We start from the raw sequence: 22,573 nt of genomic DNA on the forward strand, positions 1-22,573 counted from the left end.
ACCCAGTTACTGATGGAAAGGGTGTGTCACCACTCCTTCCCCTCTACTGCCCCTGCTGCCTTCCCCTCTCCCAACCCCACCACTCCCAGCTACTTCCTGGCGAGGCTTAAAGGTCATCACAGAGAGCAACACGCATCACCCCTACAGTCTCAGTTCCCCCACCTACTCTTCCTCTCCCCCAACTGCTTTCAGAAGCCTTGGTCACACCATTTCTCATCTCTCCAGTGATGGAAGATCCTTGGCTTCCCAGCTTCTGGGGAGATTAGCGGTCAGCTGGGTGCACGCCCAAGTAGCTCATTCAGAGCCGCACAGCACCTGTGCGTGTAGAAGACCAGGTGCAGTGTTCTAATGCTCCTCCGAGGCATTGAATCCCCCTCTTGAGCCCACTCAAAGGAAAGAGTGCAGCCCCATGACGGGCTGAGTATCTGGAGGTCTGGAACAGTGGATTCAATTTTCCTGACATCCTGTCAGGGAGGGACCCTCTGAGGACATTGTTTCCCATGGAGGTCAGTACAGATGCCGCTGAACACAACGGGCATGCATGTTTGCATCTAAAGGTGACAAAAAGTCGTGGGGAATGCAGCCACCCACCCAGCGTCACAGGCCTTGCTCCCCTCTTCACACAGCCTGACTCATCCCTCCGTCCCCAGCGCCAGCGTAGCACTGGCAAAAAGAGTAGTGCACCCATGAAGAGCTGTCTTCTGGGAGCTAACTGCGCATTTAAAGAACGTCAAGTCCTAAGCAAAGTCTTCTGGAGAAAACCAGCAAATGAAAGGAAATCGCTAACATTTGCCTTGGGGAGTAGAACCCAGCCTTTTCCTCAGAGAGGAAAGTGGATGCCTGGGCTTAGTGAATTTTCAAATAGACCAAGGAGCAAACTAGCAGGAGGGAATTGCTGTCCATGTTAATATTCACAGGGGTAATAATAGTTACTGAAAACCTCCTGGGATTCAACCCTAAGGACACAGCCATGGAAGGATGGCTCAACCAGATGACTTAGCGAAAGCTGGAGGCAACTTGGCTCCACTGGGAGCTCTCAGACTTTAAGCAGTAGCCAGAATCAGAAACCAAAGAAATGGGGGGAAGGGAGTGTCAAGAAAATCAGATGAACCCTGGTTCCAATGTAACTCCCAAACATTTCTTTATGAACATGACCTGATTCATGGAGAACCTCAGGTGGTCAACTGGGCAGCGTTGCAGGACTGCTCTCGTGACTGGGTCGGCAGCAGGAAGATCAAAGCCAATTTCTATCTGCCTCCACGTCCATATGCCTGGAAGTGTTATAGCCAATCTTTTTGCACTGTTTTCAAGTTCATAGTTACCAACTTGAACTCTTAACTTGTTTAATCCATAAAATAGATGTATTATTGGGGAAACATTGTCCTATGTAACTCAGTATCCCCTGAGATGACACCATATCACACCAGGGTACAATAACGGATGTCCATTTATTTTATAAAATCCCAGAGGTAGCAAAAAACAAAAACGAAAATCTGTATGTTCTATATACTGTTTAATAAGGCAAGAAAGTATATACTATTTTTATTGTTCACGAGACATAGCTAAACCAAAAAAGTGTTGGTGCTGAAAAGAGTAAGTTCCAATTCTGGAGCTTTCCTATGTGCAGCTGATTCAAGTGCACTGACATTCCATCTCGTGGCCTTGCCCCTGGTCACATGCTCCGGAAGAGCAGCCCAGCCTCTCTCTCAGTCCATGTCCTCAGCAAAGCGACGTGCCTCAGTGGGGCCCACCGCTCCTTCACCCCCATGGCCTGTGGGACGACAGATGTTCTACAGGACTTCTGAAACGTAGCCCTGTGCCCATCCTCTGTCCCACTCACCATCCACAAAGAAGCAGGAAAAGGGCTCTAACTGCATCACAGACAATGAAGCGAGGGGTCAGGGTGGAAGGGACAGTAGAGAAAGATCCTAAGATGTGTGTTCAGAACCAGGAATAAAAAATTAGGAGGATGAGGGGCACCTGGCTGGCTCGGTTGATGGAGTATGAGACCCAATCTTGGGGCTGTTGAGTTGGAGCCCCATGTTGGGTGTGCAGATTACTTAAAAATAAAACCTTTAAAAAAAATGAGGAGAATGAGTAATTTGTTGAGGACTTAAAATGTGTCAGGCCCCAGGCTAAGAACTTCAATATCCTTTGTCTCCTTCCATCTTCACAACAGCCTGGTGAGGAAGATCACTACTGTGGAGATATTATGGGGCTAATAATGGGTCTGTCATTATCTCCGTTTCACAGGTGAGGAAACTGGGGCCCAGAGAGGTAAGTAACTTTCCTGAGGCTATTCAGCTGAGAACTAGCGGAGCCAGGATTCAAACCCAGGATAGTCTTGTCTCCAGTGCCCTTGACCCCTGACCCTTAGCAGAGAAAGTGATGAGTAAGTGGGAAGCATACCGTGCTCCTGACAACTAAGGAGGCACGACACACCCAACAAATGAGCAGCACGTCAGCAGCCCAACCAAGCTGCTTCAGAACCGTGCCCACAGGGGGCTGGGCGTTTATTCCTGGGGTGCGTCTGAGCTCACACCGCTGTGGAAATGTCCCCTTTGCTCAAAATCAGGCTCTCATCTCCCAGCACTCTCCTCAGTAGCACTGATGAGTATTCCCCAGCCAGGCTGCTCTCCTCCTTCCCCAGGCTTGGCCCCGAGTTATACCACTTGTTTCCAATCGCCCCCCAAAAGGATGAAGGTGCGCCATGACCCTGGACACGTAAGGGAACGCATCCTGGGCACTGTCTGAGGGCAGGTCCTAGAGGAAAGCTGAGTGAGACTTCCTCCCAGCAGGGGAATGGCTTTGAAGAACCACAGCACGCGCTCGCGTGTGTCAGCCTGGGTCCCTGATCCCTATAAAGCCACGCTGCCCATGATCTCCCTACTCCACACCCCTCGGCTGGCAGCAAGCAGCCACAAGGATGAAATGAGGGCCAGCGCGGGCCAGCTCCTGTCCCATCTTCCGTTGCCCTCAGACCACCCGTCCTTACTCGGCTGGATTCAGATCTCGAGGAGACTGTGAACCTATCAAACATGTAGGTAAATATATTGGTTAAAACCCGAACGTTTGTGCCCAAGTATGTTAGCATTTCAGATCTACATGCAGCCTTCTGCCAGGAATCCCACCCTCACATCCTTTGCTTTTCCCAGGATACTCACCCCGGCCCCTCCCACCTCACCTCAGGCTCAGAGCCCGGACACCCAACTCGGCAGCAGGAGCGTCATGGGCCAGGCCTAGTTCTCCTTGTGGAGTGGGGTAAGTCACATGCACTCTGGACCCCTTGGGTTTCTCACTCAGATTTGGAGGTGGAGAGGACCAAGTGTGCTTTTCCCAAAATGTGGGGGCTGAGGGATACAAGGGTCACAGCAGGCTCAGGGCCCTTTTGTATAGTGCTCCACTGCCCCGCAACCCCACCAAGGGCCTGGCATGGGGGGTGTGAAGCACAGAGGAAGTGAGGCAGTGACATCTGGCCTCTAACTGGCTTTGAAGCAGGGTTCTAGAAAGCTAGTTACATTTTCCCAGTGGTTTCCACAAGAAAATGCAAAGTGACTTTACAATGAAAATAGGACTCCAAAGTAAGAATGCAGCAAAAAAAATGTAATGAAGTATTAAAAAGCAACATCATTACTCTGTGAAAACACAGAACTGATCGGGACTGCTACTAAAGTTATATAACGGCCCCTCTCTTTCAAATAGGACCTTATTAGATTGAAGACTCGGTTACCACATAGTTATTATCAAACCCCCCCCCCCAGATACTCACGGCAGATTTAATAAAGACCATTGCCTTGATGACTTACCCAGAGAGGCTTCCAGAACTTCGTCTGAAAACTTTAACGTGGGGAAGAGCAATGCCAGTTCTCGGCTGGCGGCGTCTCTGTCCTGGCTTCCGTGGACTGCGTTAAAGGGCATTTCTGTGCCGAACTGAGCGCGGAGACTGCGAACGTTGGCAAAATGCACGGGAAACAATTGTTTCATTTGAAAAGAAACGTTTTGCTCTCTGACAGCATGGGCACCAGCAACCAGTTAGCCGTTGGCAACGCCAAGAACAACAGTAGGGATGGTAGCTGACATCTATTCCATCATGATGGTATTCTGGGCACGTTGCCAGGTACTTCACATACATGATCCCGTTTCACTTGTGCCACAGCCCTGGGAAGGACACTCCGGCATGATTCTCAGTTTAAATATGCATGAGTCATGGTGCAAGCTCGGGAGCTGCCATTTTTGTTGATATCACTACCAGAGACTAGCACCCGGCCGAGAGCTTGGTATAGGTGTGCATCGTTAATTCCTCAGTCACCCCATAAGACAATACTAACATCGCTAGGGCTTCCTTTGTGTCAGGCACTGTTCCAAGTGCTTCATGTACATACACACACACATACATAGGCACCTTTAATCCTCACATCGATGTCTGAGGCATAGTAATACCCATTTTTCAGATGAAGGAATTGAGGCAAAGAGGGATTAATGGATGGCCCTAAGAAGTGCTCTTAACAACATTCTGTGGCCTCCCAGGATAGGTGTCGTAACCCCATTTTACAGATGAGAGAACCGAGGCTCAGAGAAAGGACTTACTCGAGTATGGGGTAACCTAGGATATGAACCCTGGGCTGTCTTACCAGTCCCACGCATGAATGTTCTGGCCCCTACAACTGCAGTTACTTAGTCTCTTGCTCATTTCTTTCCTGGTGGCTAGGGCTCTCTCACTTCAAAGGTAAGACACAGTGGATTTGGCATTGGCGATGCCAGGCTAAATACAGGGCCAAGGCGGCCTAGTGCCGATTGCAGAACTGGGTGCTCAGACTCTAGGGCGCCTCAGAACACCCTGGGTAGGGAGGAGGGTGAAGAGGGTTGAGTCTGCAATGCAGATCCCTAGGCCCCGCCCAGAGTCTCTGACTTGGCAAATTTTGGTGGGGCTCTGCAATCCGTATTTCCTGGATGAGTGTTGCATGTGTGTCTGGGACCATACTATGGAAACCTCTAACTGTGGGATTGGATCAGAGGGTGAAGATAGCAGAGTCTCCTTAAATAGCAAAGAGGTCAGGGTCTCTCCAAATATATATATATATGGATTCAGGGCTGAATATAGAGTAGGGCTCTTGGCTTCCTTGGATGCAGGTTTTGAGATAAATGAAAAGACCCCAGCTGGTGACATCACCTGTCAGGCTGCTCCCTCCTTGCCACATCAGGGTCACAGGGCCCCATGAGCGTTCGCCAGGCAGCGATCACGTCCTCAGTGCCCTCAGGCCTGGTGAGTATCAGGAGGTGGCTCGGTCCACTGCACATGTGATATACCAGCTTCTCAAATGCCTCCTAGCACAGGGAGAGGAAACAGTGACCCAGGGCAGGGGTCCTGGGGCCTATAGTGGGTCAGCGGGCCCATCCCACCCACAGGAAAAGAGGGGGTGAGTGAGTAGCCTTGACATCGGCCAGCATGCCCATGAGGGCCAAGGGAGGGGGGTGGTAATGACCAGCCACACCCAGAGAACCCAGATAAAGGCAAAGGCAGGAAAATGAGACTTTGAGTTGACTTGTTTGGGGTTGAATGAGAGACTGTAACAAGCTAGGTAGGGACACATGTGGAAATCATGTGGATGCCGGATGACCATGGGGTGCGATGTAGCTAAGACTTATTTTTTGCAATGCCTTGCAACCCTTCCCACTGCTTCAAGTAGCAGTACTCTGATTTTCCTTTGGGGAGCCGCCCTTCCCCATTTCACTTGGCCTAGTCTGGCTGACAACCATGATGCCTCTCCCTCTGCCCCCCAAACACACACACCTCACCTGAGAGGTAGGGCTATGACCAAGCTAGGTCCACTAGGCTTCCATCCCAAGGAGGGGAGTCAGAAGCAGAAGCAAGTGGAAAGTGATGGAATCTGAGTTGTCCAATAGCAGCACCAAGAGTGACTGTTCATGGGATTCTGCACCTAAGATCCCTACAACTGTCTTGGTCCTTCTCCCCAACACCTTCTTGTTCAACAACTTCAACTCTCTTCTTCAGTTCTGGGAGTTATGGAGTATCCTTACAATAAATTCTTTATGTCATTACTGAAGTTAGAATCAAAATCTCTTCCTTGCAACCAAAGAACTTTTTACCTGACACAGGCTATAATCACTATGCTGAGAGCAAATTCATGCCTTCTTGCTGCTCATATTCATGTTCTTCGTAACACGTTATTGCCAAGCTAACATCAATCTATACGCATAACGTTGGAGAAAGAGAAAGAAACGAGAGTGTGCTGGATGTGTGGAAGCAGATGAGCTGACCTCTCCAGCTTTGTGTTGATAGAAAAGTCGCATTTCTGCCTCGGTCATGGTTCTCTCTTCATTTGCTAAAATGTCAAAACCAGCTTCGTGGATCTGTAAAATATACATATATTGTGAAAGGGTAAATCAAGCCCAAATTCATATTCAAATGTGCTGAAAAGTTAAAGATACTGGGAAAGGTAACACAAAAGCAGCGGAGACCCTCATCCTCAACATATCTGTCCCAAATGGATTTAAAAGATTCTATTGCCTTAACTGGAATTTTGATGGAGCTCCTCAGAAACCTCCTTTTCCCACTAGCACACTGTTGTTCGATGCCCCGCCCCTGCTTTTCCACCAGAGGACACATGAGGGCAGTCTGTCCGGGAAGCGTGGTCTGTGGTCTCTCTTACCTTCATAATAATCTCATCAGTCTTTCCGTGGACCACTGCATCTGGCTTAATGATGGCCAACGTGCAGGTCTTCCCTGATGAAGCTGCAAGAAGTGGAGGACGCTGGCGTCAAACGCTGGGCTCACAGCACCATGAGGTTCTCAGGGGGCCATCTACAGGGACCACGTAGGCTCTGCACACAGCTCCCAGGGCCCCCCCTGCTGGCTCCTGGCTGTGCCCCACACACTTGGACTCTAGTGGAGGCACAGGTCTGGCTGCAGACCTCACCCTCAACCTGGCTACAAGGGACGGAGACAGGCAAGGGACGTGAACCTGGGAGAAGAGGGGTGGGGTGGGGGTGGGAAGGGAGGAAAGGAAGGGAGAGCAGGGAGGAGATCAGAGACAACTAGGAGCAGACCCCAGCAACAACTGAAAGAGTCGGCTTGGAGTTGGGGAGAGCTGGAGCAGAGGAAACACGGGCCTGGCCTCTCTTGTGCCTTCCTGTCTCCTCCCCTGATCCTGAGCCCCTAACTGCTGTCTACTGTGTTCTCCTCTCACTCCATGGGCTCCTTCGCCAGTGCTTCTTTTTACGTTTTGTGGCATATGGGCAGTAATGACTGCCCCAGGGCCTGAGTCTGTATGAGTTTTCAGCACCAGCACATTCTACCAAACTGCAATAACCGTCTTCTCTGTCAACACAAATTCTCCTGAGAGAAGACCACATTGGCCAGCTCGTCGTTTGGAGCCAAGGTACCAGTCATAGCTCCCTGAACAGTGTCCTGATGGCTGTGCTTTGGTCAGTGTCCACAGGTCCAGGCAGCTGTGGTGTTGATGGAGGTGGCATGTGGTTGTAGTCCCTGCTCAGGCCTGTAGGGGACCCAGTGTCCACTCATCAGCCCATCGCTACTATACTCCTGTTTGTATCAGCTTGGCCTTGGTGAGCTTCCTACACTCTCCACAGGCTCTGTATCCCCCCATAGCCTATTTTCTGTTCTCAACCTTTATATCAGTTGCGTGGCAATGAAACATGATAACGTCCGCATTTGAGGAGAGCTTCCTACTCTGAAAATCTCAGAAACGTGTACTGCAAAAATGTGAATCTTTTTAAGCAACAAATCTATCCATTTTTATGTGAGTATTATTTCTAACATCCCATGAACACTTAGACTTTAAGGGACTCTTACAATGAAATCCCGTATACATTGACCCATTAATGAGATCCTTTAGAGGTGCGGGGTGAGAAGAGAAGAGGCCAGATCGGGGCCCAGAGAATTCCAACTTGAAAGGGGAACAAACGAGAACAGGCCAGTGAAGGGGAGGCTGCAGAGAGGCCAGAGATGTAGAAGGAAAATGAGAAAGGTCATGACATCTCAGAAACCAAAAGAGACGAGGGTTTGGAGAAGGAAGACACTGTGGACATCATCCAGGTCGTCCAAGGGAGGCTGTAGGATATGACTGGACACTGTGTGTTGGATTTGGCACCTAGAAGGTCAGTGGTCCCCCATGAGCACCAGGGAGGAGCCAGCACAGAACCAGGTCCGGCAGGGGCAAAGGTGAGGGGTGGCCTAAGGAGTATGGGAGCTCAGGGAGCTTAGGCGTGGAGGAGAGAAAGGCTAAGGGCAAGGGCAGGCTTTTATGTTATTTTCTAGGTGGAGAGACTTGATTTGAGAGGAGATAATGAGGGAGGGAAGAGAAGATCATCCAAAAAAGGAGGTAACATCTGTTTCCTACGGAAGCCTAAACACTGATTTTTTTTCACACTTGAAGGTTTTTTGCTCTCCTGAACTGTGCCTCTTTCCTTGTTAGAGTCCAACTCAAACAGTCCTCATTATCCACACACAAACAGCCTTTCTGCTTCACGCAATAATAAAAATCTTCCTTCTCCTTCCAACTCAGCTCCTGAACTTAATGCTGGTTTCCCCTGGCGTCTCAGTCACTGTCACAAGCCACCTTCCCAACAACGGCCCTTCTAACTTCTGGCTTCCCCACGTCAGGTCAGGTTGCTCTTCTGATAGTTAAGGTTCAGGAAGATCTGTGATGCCCAGGACTCCTGACTTTTGGACCCTTCAGGAAAAGGTAAAAACAAGAAATGAGCTCTTTAGCTCAAATGAAGACCCAGGAAACACCAGCATCATTACGTGAAATTCTACCTTCCTTTTTATTAAGTGGGGCTTTTCCTGATGCGGGTAAGTGCCTCGGAAGTCGTACTTGTTATACTTGAGTGTGATCAGAAAGCTGTGAAAGTGACCTACGATGCCAAGAAAGGGCAGAAGGGAGATTTGACACAGTATGTTTGAAGTCAGGTGATTGGAAACAGAACGCCGCATGGTTAATCTTCCAGAGTCCAGATTGCCCAGATCACTGATGACTCACACGCTTTGCCTTTTCGCCTTGCTTAGTGGTTCCCTACTCACCCACGTCCTCCTCTTCGCCATCGTCCTTGTCACGGGAGAGGCATCCGTCCTCCTCAGACAGAGCCTCATCTCTAATCTAGAGCAACAAATTGGTCATTAGCAGAAAGTAGTTAGCTAATTAAAATTACCACAAAGACCTCCAGACACTGACAGAAGCCAAAAAAAGGCAAAGGCCTGAAATGCAGAGCCATGGAAAGGGGGTCAAGCACATCAGCCTTGGGAACTTTACAAGACCCTTTGTGGAAGCCGGATGACTGTGGGGGTGAGGGTGTTCGAAGACAAGGAAATCCATGCTGACTGGACGGTTTAGATTCGGCCCATTTCCACAAGCGTCAAGTAGAAAACATGACGTAGGGAGTCGGCCAGAAGACGAAGGAAGGAGTGACATACAAGGAGATACTTAGCAACTGGCTCCCCCGAGCAGGTTAGTCGTGAAGACAGACATCATCTCCCCTGGAGGGAGCACAAGCACGTGTGATTTTTGGAGAAAAATAGGATTGATTCTACCCCATTCTATAAAAACAGGGCTTTGCTATTTGGAATTGAATACAAAAACTTGAACAATGCACACTGAACGCTAAGGCTCGTTGGACGGAAGCTCAAAGGAAATGCCTCTCTCTGAGGTGGTGTCAGTGTTCGATGGCAGCCAAATTTTTGTGAGAAACTTGTAGTCTATTCTGTCATGGAAATAATTTATCAAAATCACAAGCTATGCTGATCCTATTGCTTGTGTGAATGACAGAGCTTAATTTCTAAATTAAACGAGCCCTCGGGGATCACAAGTAAAACTTTCAGGAATGGGAGGCGAGGGCAGGTCACCAGGAGAAAGCTCACCGTGAGGCTGATTTCTACCCACTACTCTGCCCCATAACTTTATTATCATTTCTGAACTCATTGTCAGGGTTCCAGAAATCCCTGTTAAGAATTGAAGTGGGGGATGAACAGGAAATGGATAAAAGAAGTTCAAGTGCTCTGGATGAAGGGGACGACTTTTTAAAAGAAGTTTTTAAAATGCATGTCTGGGGGTGCCTGGGTGGCTCAGTAGGTTAAGCAGCTGCCTTCGGCTCAGGTCACAATCCCAGGGTCCTGGGATCGAGCCCTGCGTTGGGCTCCCTGCTCAGGGGGGAGCCTGCTGCTCCCCCTGCTTGTGCTCTCTGTCAAATAAATAAATAAAATCTTTAACAAAATAAAATGCATGTATGTCCTAGTGGGCACGGCCTCGGCATTTAATGCCACTGAGCGCTCCAGGAACATCAGTGGGACAGGAGACACTGCGTCCTTACCACTTGCCGCTCACAGCCTTCGGCCAGCACCTTCTTTTCAGCCTCCAGCTGCTCTCGGATGGTTTTCTGCAGCAGCGGGGCGTTAGCTCCCCTCACCACCGCCACCAGTTCTCCACCCTCGAACACAGAACACACGCGCTACTCAAACTTCTCGAACTCTTCTCAGATCTTCATCTCTTTCAACAGACAGCGAGTGTCCAAGAGCTTTGCTCAGGCGTGTGCCCAAGGTCGAAGCCTCCATCCACTTCTCTGCCTTCTACCCCATGCCTCTCCTTTCAAAACTCCCTTCAGGGAAACAGGGAGTTAGTTAAGGGAGGAGCGGGGCAGCGAGGATGTGAGTGACTAAGTGTGGCCTAGATGGGGCTCGTCCACTCGACAAACACCTATGGAGCACTTAATCTGCCAAGCACCAGGACAGAGGCAAAGAATATGAACCGTCAACGTGAAAAGCCATAGTTGCCTGCTTCAATGAACGGGAAGTCCCGCGGGAGAGAGGCGATCAGATCAAAGAAACAATTACCATAGAATGAGATCATCACTTTAAGAGAGGAACGTACAGGATGCTTGGCATTACAGGCAAGAATGGATTCCCAGCTCCATCCGGGGCGGTCAGAGGAGACTTCTCAGTGGAGCTGGTGTTTGGGGCGACTGAGTCTCCTGCTTTAAACTTTTCAGCAGTCAGTCTGAGCATTACTCACAGAGGTTCGTGGAGAGTGGGCCCCCCCCCATTTGCATCCCCGCCCCGCAGGGGCCCCCCAGAGGGTGACGGAGGCTGCTGCCTTGGCACCTGCTCCCATACCCTTGAGTACGATTTATGGCATCATCACTACAGGCTCAGCGAGCAAACCCCTGTGACAGCGATCGCATTTCTGCACCTGTGGTCCACTGTCACTCTGGCTCCTTCCCACTTCTCCATCTATCCTCACCCATGTTTCAGCATCGAACTTCGGTCTTCCATCGAGAATCAACACCCAAACCACGTTTGCCATAAGCTTCCAATTTGTGATACTTGCAGTGCTGAGGGCAGAAGCCCGAAGGTTTCCAAAGTGAACAACCCTGGCCTGGCTGTCAGGAGATATGGGTGGGTAGGCCTCAGTTTCCCCTGACTGTATGAGAAGGAGGCTGCAGTCAGGAGCAGCATATCCATCGCTTGCCTTCAGGGCCTGGCAGGTGACCTAAGCTAGGAAGCCAGGTGTGAGGCACTGGGCCCTGAGGGCATGGGGCCAGAGCATGGACGTCACACCCAAAGACATCCAAATTACCTTTCAAAACATGGAACTACTTGGCTTTCCTCAATAGTCCCTTTCATTTCTGAATTTCTGTAAACGTATCTTCACATCTTATGATTAAATAAAAATGAACGCGGAGCTTGTGTACCCCAGTAGAGTGTGTGTGCTGAAAGCTTCCCTCCATGGGGCGGAGGACGGAAGTCTGGAAACCCTGTGCTCTGACTGTGAAACATCAGTCAAGACTGCCCATGAGCCAGAAGAAGCAGACGCATTTGAGTGACTCCCATTCTTTCCCGTGGACCGCCAGTCAGGAAGGCTGCCGAGCCCAGCGTGACCGTCGGGAGCTGTGTCATCCTGGGCCTCCCCGCCAGGGAGCCGTGCCACTGTCCTAGGCAGGGACCTGCATTACCATGACTTACTATGCCTCTCTTTACCCCAAATAACAGACACAGTCCAGAAGGAAACAAGCCCTCGTTTGGATTAGTGAAGCCTCTCGGTGACGTTCAGTCAGACACCTCTGCCGGAACCCTGATGTTTTGCGATAGTTGTGGTTCTGCAGATGTACTTACTGCATAAAACAGAAAAGTCGGCTCGCACTTCCCTCGGTATTTTTCAAGGACATCAAGACAATCTGCTTCTGCCTAAAGAAAACAAGCTGTCAGGAGGTTCTTGGGGTGCTGGGATGCAGGGGCATGATGGTGGGAGAATCACACAGGACAATACACACAAGACACACACCCCATATGTACATGCATGTGTCCCCCCCACATATACCCCATAAACACACACACCCTCATACTCTCTCTACACACACATACCCCATGTGTATATACTCACACCTATCCCCCCACATATCCCTCTTACACACACCCCGCCCCATACACAGACACACTCATACACACACACCCCTCCCTGCACGCACATCCACACCGTGACTGTCCTCCCCAGAGATCACCCTGCTGGCTCTCATGCCTTTCCCTCTAATATCAGAATAACTCTCCTGTCGACATACTGGTAAAAATTGTTGACAGTGTGCTTTTCTGAAGAATAAACAAGGAGGAAGCAAGGGTTTCTCCTGCTCCCCAGACAGCTACTGCTCTGACACCCCGCTGCTGCCAGGACTGACAACCACAGGGGGACGGTCCCCACACTGCCCTCCATGTCTGAGAAACCCCGTCCAGGGGCAGGCATTTCCGCACACACTCTCTCCAGAAGTGTCAGAACTGACTCCCCAGGAAGAAAGGGCAAAGTCCTTGAGAGGTCAGTGTAGGTGTCTTGGCCCCTGTGTTCCGCCCAGGAACCTCTAAGCTGAGCAGCCCATCCAGTGTCTCTCGCACACTTCTCTGGAATTTATTCCCATGTCCATACATTAATCCAAGTAAATATTGGCTAGACGTTCCCCAAGATGGAGCAGAGCATAAAAATCTTGGAACGCTGTGGGCGAGAGTAAGACTTCAGAGTCCCCAGTGTCTGTGAGCCAGAAGGAGCACCCGTGTGCTCCCTTCCCTGTGCACAGGGTCAAGAGATACCTGAGCTCGGAGTGACTGTCAGGCAGTGGGGGTGGGGTGGAACCTTCATCTCCAGAGAAACTATAAAGCATCACGACTGATGACCCAGAATTCCACAACCGATGCCTTTTCAATGATCTGGAAAAGTCTGTGTGCTTCCTGTTCCCACTTTTCAATTTTTAATTATTTTACAATGTCGTGTGACATTCTGCTGAGAGACAGTCTTACTAGTGCAAAGTGCAGAAGGTCTAGGCCAACCTCGATCCTCATCTTCTGGAAGAGGCTCACCATGGGCTTGCAGGGCCCACACCAGCCTTGATAGACGTCGACAACTGTGTGGAACCAAGAAGCAGGAACATTCAGTGAGGACCAGCACTCACCATGTCAGGGAAATTTATGCCTGCAAACTAACTCCACTCCAGTGCACGTCTGTTTGCAGGGCTATTTAATGGTTCAAGGGATTTATTCTCCCCTTGGAATAGGAGCGAGCATGGAGACACAGCCGCCCCTCATTCTTATGAACTCAGTGTTCTGACTTCTAAACATAATGAAGTAAGTGTGGTAGAAAACAGTTTTCTTTACATGGATCCTTAACCTGTAGTAATTTTCAGGCTACACTCACGGTCAGGCTGGTACAGAGTGGCCCTCAGTAAATATTTGAATTGTACTAAAATTATCTATTCTAAAAGAAGTCAGGGTAGGCAGCCTGTCAGCACACAATCAACTCTTAGCTGCTTTGATAATAAATGCAGTTTTGACATTTTCCCCTGATGGATTAAAAGCCACTTGCTTTGGGTAAAGGAGAGTTTTGTTTACTTCATAAAATCAACACTGTTCTCCTGAAAAGTGTACGGGATGGAGACCTAGATGGAAACTTGGATACTTTTTTCTTCGTCGGTCCCAGTCTATGGAGTGTGCCAGGACTGGGCATGAGGGAACCCTCTCGTCTGATCACGCGAGGCCACAGGGCCTGTGAGAAAGTGAAGCTAGCTAAGCCAACACATGTACCAGGTACACGCAGGACGTGCCCAGCCCCATCATCATGACACAGCTGGTGCTAGACTGTGCGAAGTTCAAAGACATGAAGTAACTAACCCAAGGTACAACAACAATAACCAAAAAACCCTTAAATTCTCAAGTGGTGGAACCTAGCCTTGAACCCAGGTCCGTCTGAGTGCGTGCTCTTTCAAGCACTCTGGGAAAGAAGCAATGCATGGATTCAGGAGTGTTGGTTAGTGGGGCAAAGGCCTGCTTCACGAGGTTATGGGAGAGAGAGCAGGGCTGGAGAGAAAGTGTATCAAGAGTTTGACTGAAAGAGAAGAGGAAGGAAAGAAATGGCAGAGAAAATGAAAAGGTGTGCCTGCACGCATGCACGTGCGTGTGTGTGCACGCGCGGGCACACACTTGCATGTGTAAATCGGAATAGACTTGCCTATTTGAAGGCAGATGAAAGTGAACCAGCGGAAGGCAAGACTTCCAAGATGGTGGTTGACTTTGGAAGCAAATGTCTGCTGGCTCTAGAAAGAAGGAAGAGCGTCTCTTCCTTGAGACTGCCCAGTAAGAAGGGGAGGACGAGCCCCTGCTGCCCGCAGCCAACACAATTCCCTGGCAAGCTTTGAGCAGGGCTTGACAGAGTCCCACGCAGCAGATGTCAGTTATGATCACCTGGAGTGCCTGGGACACAGCAAATTCTCCAGAAATGCTGGGGTGGTAGTTCTCTTACTGCCGTTAAAGAACTAGAAGTAATGGTTGTTTTGCCCTAGAGCCAAGTTCCAGTTGCACAGATGAGACATGGAGACAAAATAGTTGAGACCTCGCACCATCAAAAAAGCTGTGTAATCCCTCAGGCAGTAGAACGTGGCAAGACTCCCACCCACCATACTGCCGGATCAATGCAAGCAGCATTTATTTAGTGCCCTCTCTGCCCCAGGCCTGGGCAAGTCGGCCAGAGATGGAGATGAAAAAGACAATGCCCGTGTTCAGAATTTAGGGGGAAAGCCATGAGTGCTCCTCCAGACAGAGGCCTCGCCAAGCTGGGTGTGTGCTGGGGGCACGGGGGAGACAGAGTCCCACCCCGAATGCCCAGGCGACTCCCAGAGGTTGTGACTACGCAGAGATTCTGGAAAGATTTCATGCAAGGAGGCTGCTGCTTTGGAGCTGGGCCTGGGAATGAGGGCAACATCTCCAGCTTATGATGGGGTCATGATATTCCAGGGAGCAGGGACAACATGGATAAAAGTGAAGAAGTGGAGAAACTTGTGGCATGTTCAGGAAACAGATCAGAGCTCAGGACATACCTCAGCGAACAGTGGGTGAAGGGGCTGGAAAGATAAACTGAGTCATGGGGGTGGAGAGTGTAGGGGCCTTGAAGGCTGAAGTCACTCGGTGTGGGTGGCACCAGGGAGAGATAAGAGCGGACACAAGCTGGCCAAGCAGGTGTACTTATAGGGAGAAGAACTGAGTGGACAGAGAGAGAGAAAGGGATCCCAGATATGCACAGTCAATGAGGAAGAGAAAGGAACAGTAGGGGCAGGTGTGGCAGGCAGCCTCTAAGATCCCACCGGGGAGTCCTGCTTCCTGGGATGTAACCCCCTGCCCTTGAGAGCAGGCCAGACCTAGTGACCAGACAGAGTAGGGCAAAGTGATGGGATGTCACTTTTGAGATTCAGTTACAGAAAGACTTTGACTTGCATATGTCTCTCCCTCCCCGTCTCTCTCCTCTCCTCTGGGGGCAGAACGTTACTGAGTTGTAAGTAGCCTTATGGAGAAACTGATAGCAAGAACTTGATGTCTCTGGCCAATAGCCAGTAGGGCCCGGAGTCCTGCCAACAGCCACATGAATGAAGTTGGAAATGACCTTCTAAGATCTGTCAGAGCCACATGACCGAGCTTAGAAGCAGAGTGGACTTTCTTTAGTTGAGCTTTGACATTGCCTGTCTTACTCCTTAACTGCAGCCTGGTGAGAGACCCAAAACCAGAGACACCCCAAACCAGAGGCAAAGCAACACCTAGATTCCAGACCCACAGAAACTGTAGGATAATAAATTCATTTGGGGGGCACCCGGGTGGCTTATTTGCTTAAGTGTCTGCCTTTAGCTCAGGTTATGATCTCGGGGTCCTAGGATCCGGCCCCACATCAGTCTCTCTGCTCAGCAGGGAGTCTGCTTCTCCCTCTAACTCTCCCTCTGTGCTCTCTCTCTCAAATAAATAAATAAAATCTTAAAAAAATGTTCATTAAAAAAACTACTAAGTAAATTGTTGCAATGGATAACATACAAGAAGATAGGGACAGGGAGGCCCAAGGGACAGTGGCTATGCTGTATCCTAATGACAGTGCAGTCCCTGGTTCCAGCCCCTTGGGATGCCTGGCTCTCCTTCCAGCCCCTGAGTTCCAAGAGATCCCCTTATTCCTTCTGATACATTCCCCTTTATGCCTCAGGTAGTCAGAAGAGGTTTTCATTCCTTCACACCAAACAACCCTTGGGTCCGACAGTCAGCTCTGGAACAAGGGATCCCTGTTACCCAGGAGTACTGACTGCTTTCCTGAACTGAACTTACCAACAGATGTGCAAGCAGTGTATATATACACACACACAAAGAAATGGCTTGGTTCTTCATTTATGAAACTCAGGATTATAGGGAAATGGAGCTCATGGCAGCTTTTCTCTTCATGGTTCAATAGGCCCTTTAGCACTTTTGAAAAGGCTGGATCTAAAAAACTTATCTCAAATTACCAGTTAGTCCTTTGGAACTGAGCATTTCCTCCCAAAGCTCCTGGGTGCTGATGTTAGCCTAAGACCAAAGCAGAACAAAGGCTGTGTTACTGAGGACAAGGAGGGGGAGAGGATTTGATGTATTTGCTCCAGATACCCTACCTCCCTACCTCCTTACCTCTCACGAACCCCCTTCCCTTCCTCTCTCCCCCGCTTCCTCCCTTTCCTCCCTTCCCTCCTCCTCCTCCCTCCCTCTCTGAAATAGGTACAAATACAGCTCAAGCTGTGTTCTTTCCCCCATCTGCCTTTTTCCTCCCATCTCCTCCTGCCTCCATCCCCACGAATAACCACTAACCTAAGAAAATCTCAGTCATTTTTTAAAATAATTTTTCTTGTTGCTTGTCCCAAAAAATATATATAAAATTATTTTGTGTCCATAAAATGTACATAAATATCACACTATAGAGATTTTTTGCAGTTTTCTCACTCAAATCCAGTTTTGACATTTATCTAGGTTCATATCTATTTGACGACTGTGAGAGGGTTGTTTTGTGGAATGGCCCTCAGTTTGGGTGTTTGATGTTTCCCGATTCCATTCAGGCTGTGCATCTTCGGGTTGGTTGGAATTGGGTGGTTTGGTTGGGGGGTGAGAGAAGCAGAAGAACATTCTCTCGTTGCATCCTATCAGGTAACATGCAATTTCGATCTGCCCGTCACGGTTGAGGTCCGCTTGGATAACTTGATTAAGGTGGCCTGTGAGTCTTCTGCACTGTGAAATTATTCTCCTTCCCCTTGTAGTTAGTAAGTTTTGGTGGGGCTAATCTAAAACTATAAAAATCAAAAGACCATGACAGTGATCACTCCTTCTTAATACAGGTATGCTAAGATCTTTTTTCCTTTAAAAGGGCTGAAAACGTCACATCTGCGAATCTTCTACTGAAGATCTCTTTCTAAAGAAATCATACCTCCACACTTTTTGTTTCTATGAAAAAACAGAAAAAACGGAAGAGTCTTCCTCTTGATGCCTTGAGTGATCTAAGAGAGTTGGACCAACGTTATCCCGGGCTCCCAACGGTAGTCCTGAAGAAGGGGACAGAGGGTTCAGAAGAGTCCCTACCCCCACCCTCTCTCATAACAGTCGCTTCCAGTGGCCCAGCTGTCAGCAGCAGCGCTCTGGGGTACACCCCTGTCATGGGATAAGCCTCACCAGCCGTGGGGCCGGGACTCCGAACGGTTGAAGACTCTCGCGCCTAGGAACGGGGCAGGAGCAGGAGAGCATGGAAAATGTCTGGACTTCACTAAGCCCTACGTTTGGTCAGGAGTGAATGGCGAATATGTGGCACATTCTGGCCAGACAGTCTCTTCATGTCCTGTGATTTCTGTCTCAGTCATAGAAGGAGCCTGAAATAGTTTTACTCAAAGAGAGGAAGGGTTCCTGGGCTGAAAGCACTGCTTTCAAGGAGCCGATCTGATAGAGAGGCAACGCTCACACAGGTGTCTCCATGCACATCCCTCAGCAAGCAGGAGTACTTGGAGCACACATTGAATTCAGAGCTCTGGGGAATAACATTTTTGTGAAATCACCAAAAAATATTACCCCCAAAGGGGATACGGGGCATAGACAGACAAAGACAAAATCATATGGGACAAAAATCTTACAGCCACACAGACAGCAATCAGTCCAGCATTGAAATACCTATAGCAGCCTCGTTGCAACAATTTTGCCGGCTATGTATTATCCTTGCTGTTCGCATAAGGGATATGGAGTCTCAGAGAGGTTGAGGAAATCATTCACAAAGCAGTAAGTGATAGGTCCAGGTGCTTAGAATTTATTTATAGACAGAATGTAGACACATGAAAAGTTTCATAACTCCAGAGTCCTAGAGCACCAAAGCTGGCAGGCCCTTGGGGATGGTTCACTCATTCTACAGATGGGCAAGCTGTAGCAAGAGAGGTTATGTGATTGATCTCAAGTCTTAAGAGTCGACAAAGAGAAGAGTCAAGAACTGTATCAAGTCTTCAGACTTTCAGTCCAAAGCTCTTCCCACCCTGTCCTAGTACATGCTATCTTTACAATGGCATTGATCTCTCCCTTTTTCAATCATTAGGCTTTGGAAATTTACATGTAAAGTGCTCATGCCACAGAGGACAATGAAAGAGGAATCAGGAGTCTCAAGAGCACTCCACTCTACGCCCATGCTCATGCCTGAGCATGCATCCAGATGGGCTGAACTGACTATGAGACGCTGTAAAAAGGCACTCCTTGTTCGGGACCAGGAATAAAAGCAGATGCTGGCTTACAGAGTCATTAGCTCCAGGTGCAAATGAAGTAAAGCACTCCATACAACGAATGTGTAGTACATAAAACATCAAAACATATTTATTGAATAAGCAAATGATTGCAAAGAGCAGGGGTGGGAGAACGGGGTCTCCAGAGTGAGTGTAGTTACAGATGCATGCCCAAACTCAAAAGAACCGTACGTCATATTCTTGAAGCAAGCTGCATTTATATTTCAACAAAAAATATATCAGTATCGAATTGTATTGGTTCAGATTTTCTTGCATTTTTGGTTTTATTTTAATTCCTGTTTGGGTTATGTTTGCATAAGCACTATAAGCATAAAGCACTTATACCCCATTTTATGTTTGCTTATATTTAAGGGCACAAAAAAATTGTCACTTAGGGGGTCAAGGTAAGTTTGTTGTTGTTGGGGGTTTTTTCGCTTTAAGATGGAAGGGTACAACACTCAAGTTTGAGAACACTGCATGTCCTGCTGGCAAATAGTATCACCTTTATACATTGCTTTCCACTCCTCATCAACCCCAACCTGCCCCCAACCAAGTGCTGGAAGCAAGCACCCCTTGAGGCTTACCTGCAGGGCAGTGTCCTTCTTCTTGCTGCCCATGGCTCTGCAAAGAAGACAGAAGCCCTGTTAACTTCGGGCTCGGGCTGTTTCCGACAGCAGCCTGGAGACAAACAGCAAACCCAGAGCCTCCTTCCGACAAAGCCCACGTCCCTTTAAAGTAAATACTAAGTAGCAGCAAATAAATGCCCTGATGTAAAATGAACACCCCACGGGGGAAGCGGAGCCTGCCCCCCATAGGGTTGTGGCTCGCTAGCCGGATTTTGGCAAAGCCCCTTCCTAGCATGGAGTTGGGGAGCCCGGCGATACAGCCCTTCAGGCATCGGAATGCCTGCCCAGGAATTCGGGCAGGAAAAGGCCAACGAACCTTGTTATCCCTATTGTTGCAATGTATTCCTGGGAAACTGAGCCACGGCCATCTCTCGACAGGTATAGGGTCCTCAAAGTGCAGCGAGTTTCCAACCTAGTCTGCAGAGACCCAGCCACGGTCGTCAGGACAACACAGCGCGGTCCTCGTCGTCCAGGTAATAAACATGCGTACACGTAAGCCACGCCCACCGCGGGCCCCGCAGGACGGCGGGAGGGAGTCCCGCCCCCTCGCAAGCGGAATTGTCCTGCAAGGACGCTCTCGTTGGCGGATGCGTTTGTCAGTGTCTGGGGGGTGTGGATCCCCCAAGCAGAGGCACCGTACAGTTCATCCCCAAGCCTTGCACACCTCCAGCCCAACCGGAGCTGGTGTGCAGCTTTTCTGTTGTTACTTACTGCGTGCCAGGCAGGAGTGGCTCCAGGTTTTGAGGTATCTGAAGGGATCCCCTTTAACAAAGAATACAAAATTATAAATTCAAAATTATGTATGAAAGTCCAGCAGAGCAAATAGAAAACAGTTGCAAACATAGCGTGAGTAGTTTATACCAATTAGAGTGTCAATGGATTAAAAAAAAACAAGACAAGGCCCAACTGGGTGTTGTCTATAAGAAATTCACCTTTTTTTTTTTTTAAGTTTATTTACGTAATCTCTACCTCCAACGTGGGGCTGGAATTCATGACCCCAAGATTAAGAATCGCATGCTCTTCAAACTGAGCCAGGTGCCCCAAGAAATTCACTTTAAATATAAAGACACAGATAAGTTAAAAATAAAGGGGTGGTGGGACGCCTGGGTGGCTCAGTTGGTTAAGCGTCTGCCTTCAGCTCAGGCCATGATCCCAGGGTCCTGGGATCAAGCCCCACATGGGTTCCTTGCTCAGCGGGAAGTCTGCTTCTCTCTCTCTCCCTCTGCTGCTCCCCCTGCTTGTGCTCTCTCTCTGTCAAATAAGTAAATACAATCTTTTAAAAAAATTTTTTTAAAAGGGGGTGGAGAAAGTTATGCCATGCTAACACTAATCAAAAGAAAGCTGGAGTAGCCATATTAACTTCAAGCAAAGCAGATATCAGAACAAGGAAATTTATCAGGAATAAGGAGAGAGCAATACATAATGTTAAGGGGGTCAGTTCCCCAGGAAGACATAACAATATTTAATGTGTATGCACCTAACAAGAGGTCACCAAAATACATGAGACAAAAATGTATAGAACTGTAAGAAAAAAAAATAGATGAACCCAAAATTATAACTGTTAACTTCAACACCATTTTTCAGTAATGACTAAATCCAGCAAGGATATAGTTGTACTGAACAAGAACATCAATCAACTTGATGTGACATTTATACAATACTTCATCCAACAACAGCAGAAGACAGATTGTTCTCAAGTTCACATGGAACATTCACCAAGCCAGACCACATTCCAGGTCATACAACAGAACTTAACAAATTTAAGAAAACAGAAATCATACAGAGTCTGTTCTCAGACTACAGTGGAATTAAACTAGAAATCAATACCAGCTGATGAAAGAAATCAAAAGGATTTAAATAAGTGGAGAGCTATTCCATGTTTGAGGATAGGAAAAATCAATATTCTGAAGATGTCAGTTATTCCCAATGTGATGTATAGATTAAGCACAATTTCAGTCAAAATCCTAGTAAGCTATTTTGTGGATATCCACAAATTAATTCTAGAGTTTATATAAAAAGGTAGAGAGACCCAGAATAGCTAACACAATACTGAAGAAGAAGAAGAAAAACAAAGTTAGAGAACTGAACTTCAAGACTTACTATTAGCAACACAACATGATATTAATGAAAGAATAGACTCATAGATCAATGAAACAGAACAGAGCCCAGAAACAGACCCATACACATGTGGTCAACTGATCTTTGACAAAGGGGCAAAGGAAAGTCAATGATGGTGCTGGAATAATGAGATCTGGACACAGACCTTGCACCTTTTACAAAAATTAACTCAAAATGGATCATAGACATAAATATAAAATGTAAAACTATAAAACTTCTAGAAAGAAACAGGAAAAAAGCTAGGTGATCTTGGATTTGGCTTTTTAGACATGACACCAAAAGCATGACCCATGAAAGAAAAAATTATAAGTTGGACTTCATTAAAATTAACAACTTTTCATCAACTATACTCAAATTTAAAATTTTTTAAATAAATAAAAGAATTTTAAACATGTGCTCTGCAAAAGACTGTTAGGAGAATTAAATAGAAATGCCGTAAACTGGGAGAAGATATTCTGATAAAGGACTGTTATCCTAAACACACAAAACTCAACAAAAAGAAAACAAATAACCCAATTAGAAACTGGACAAAAGATCTGAACAGATACTTCATAAAAGAAGATATACAGACGAAAAGTAAACAAATGAAAAAAAACCCTCAACTTCATTTGTCTCTAGGGATTACAAATTAAAGCAATAACGAGATACTTCTACACACCTATTAGGATGGCTAAAACCCTAAAAGTTGATAATATTGGTTTGCAAAAGTTGGTGAAGAGCTCCAGAGCAGTAGACACTCTCAT

The 22,573-nt window shown here is 47.9% G+C and overlaps 1 protein-coding gene across 1 annotated transcript; it reads right to left on the reverse strand.

The window, feature by feature from the left end:
* Nucleotides 1-1,521: 1,521 nt before the first annotated feature.
* On the reverse strand, nucleotides 1,522-19,703 carry NME9 (NME/NM23 family member 9). The gene is made up of 11 exons (XM_045791847.2): nucleotides 19,671-19,703; nucleotides 16,819-16,876; nucleotides 13,313-13,416; nucleotides 12,146-12,217; nucleotides 10,348-10,464; nucleotides 9,065-9,140; nucleotides 6,672-6,754; nucleotides 6,280-6,372; nucleotides 5,171-5,325; nucleotides 3,807-3,943; nucleotides 1,522-1,771 (listed from the first exon to the last, which is right to left on the reverse strand). The coding sequence occupies exons 1-11, from the start codon at nucleotides 19,701-19,703 to the stop codon at nucleotides 1,707-1,709; spliced, it is 993 nt and encodes a 330-aa protein (XP_045647803.2). The 3' UTR covers nucleotides 1,522-1,706.
* Between the last annotated feature and the right edge of the window lie 2,870 nt (nucleotides 19,704-22,573).

This window comes from Ursus americanus, chromosome 20 (genome assembly GCF_024610735.1).
Source record: "Ursus americanus isolate L20-20 chromosome 20, mUrsAme1.1.p, whole genome shotgun sequence".
Lineage (NCBI taxonomy): Eukaryota > Metazoa > Chordata > Mammalia > Carnivora > Ursidae > Ursus > Ursus americanus.

Coding starts and splice junctions, on each gene's coding strand:
- NME9 (XM_045791847.2), bottom strand. CDS start 19,703: ATGGGCAGCAAGAAGAAGGACACTGCCCTGCAG. Junction 13,417..16,818: donor CAGTTCCAAAGGACTAACTG/GTAATTTGAGAT, acceptor GGTTCCACACAG/TTGTCGACGTCTATCAAGGC. Junction 6,755..9,064: donor TGGCGAAGAGGAGGACGTGG/GTGAGTAGGGAA, acceptor CACTTCTTGCAG/CTTCATCAGGGAAGACCTGC.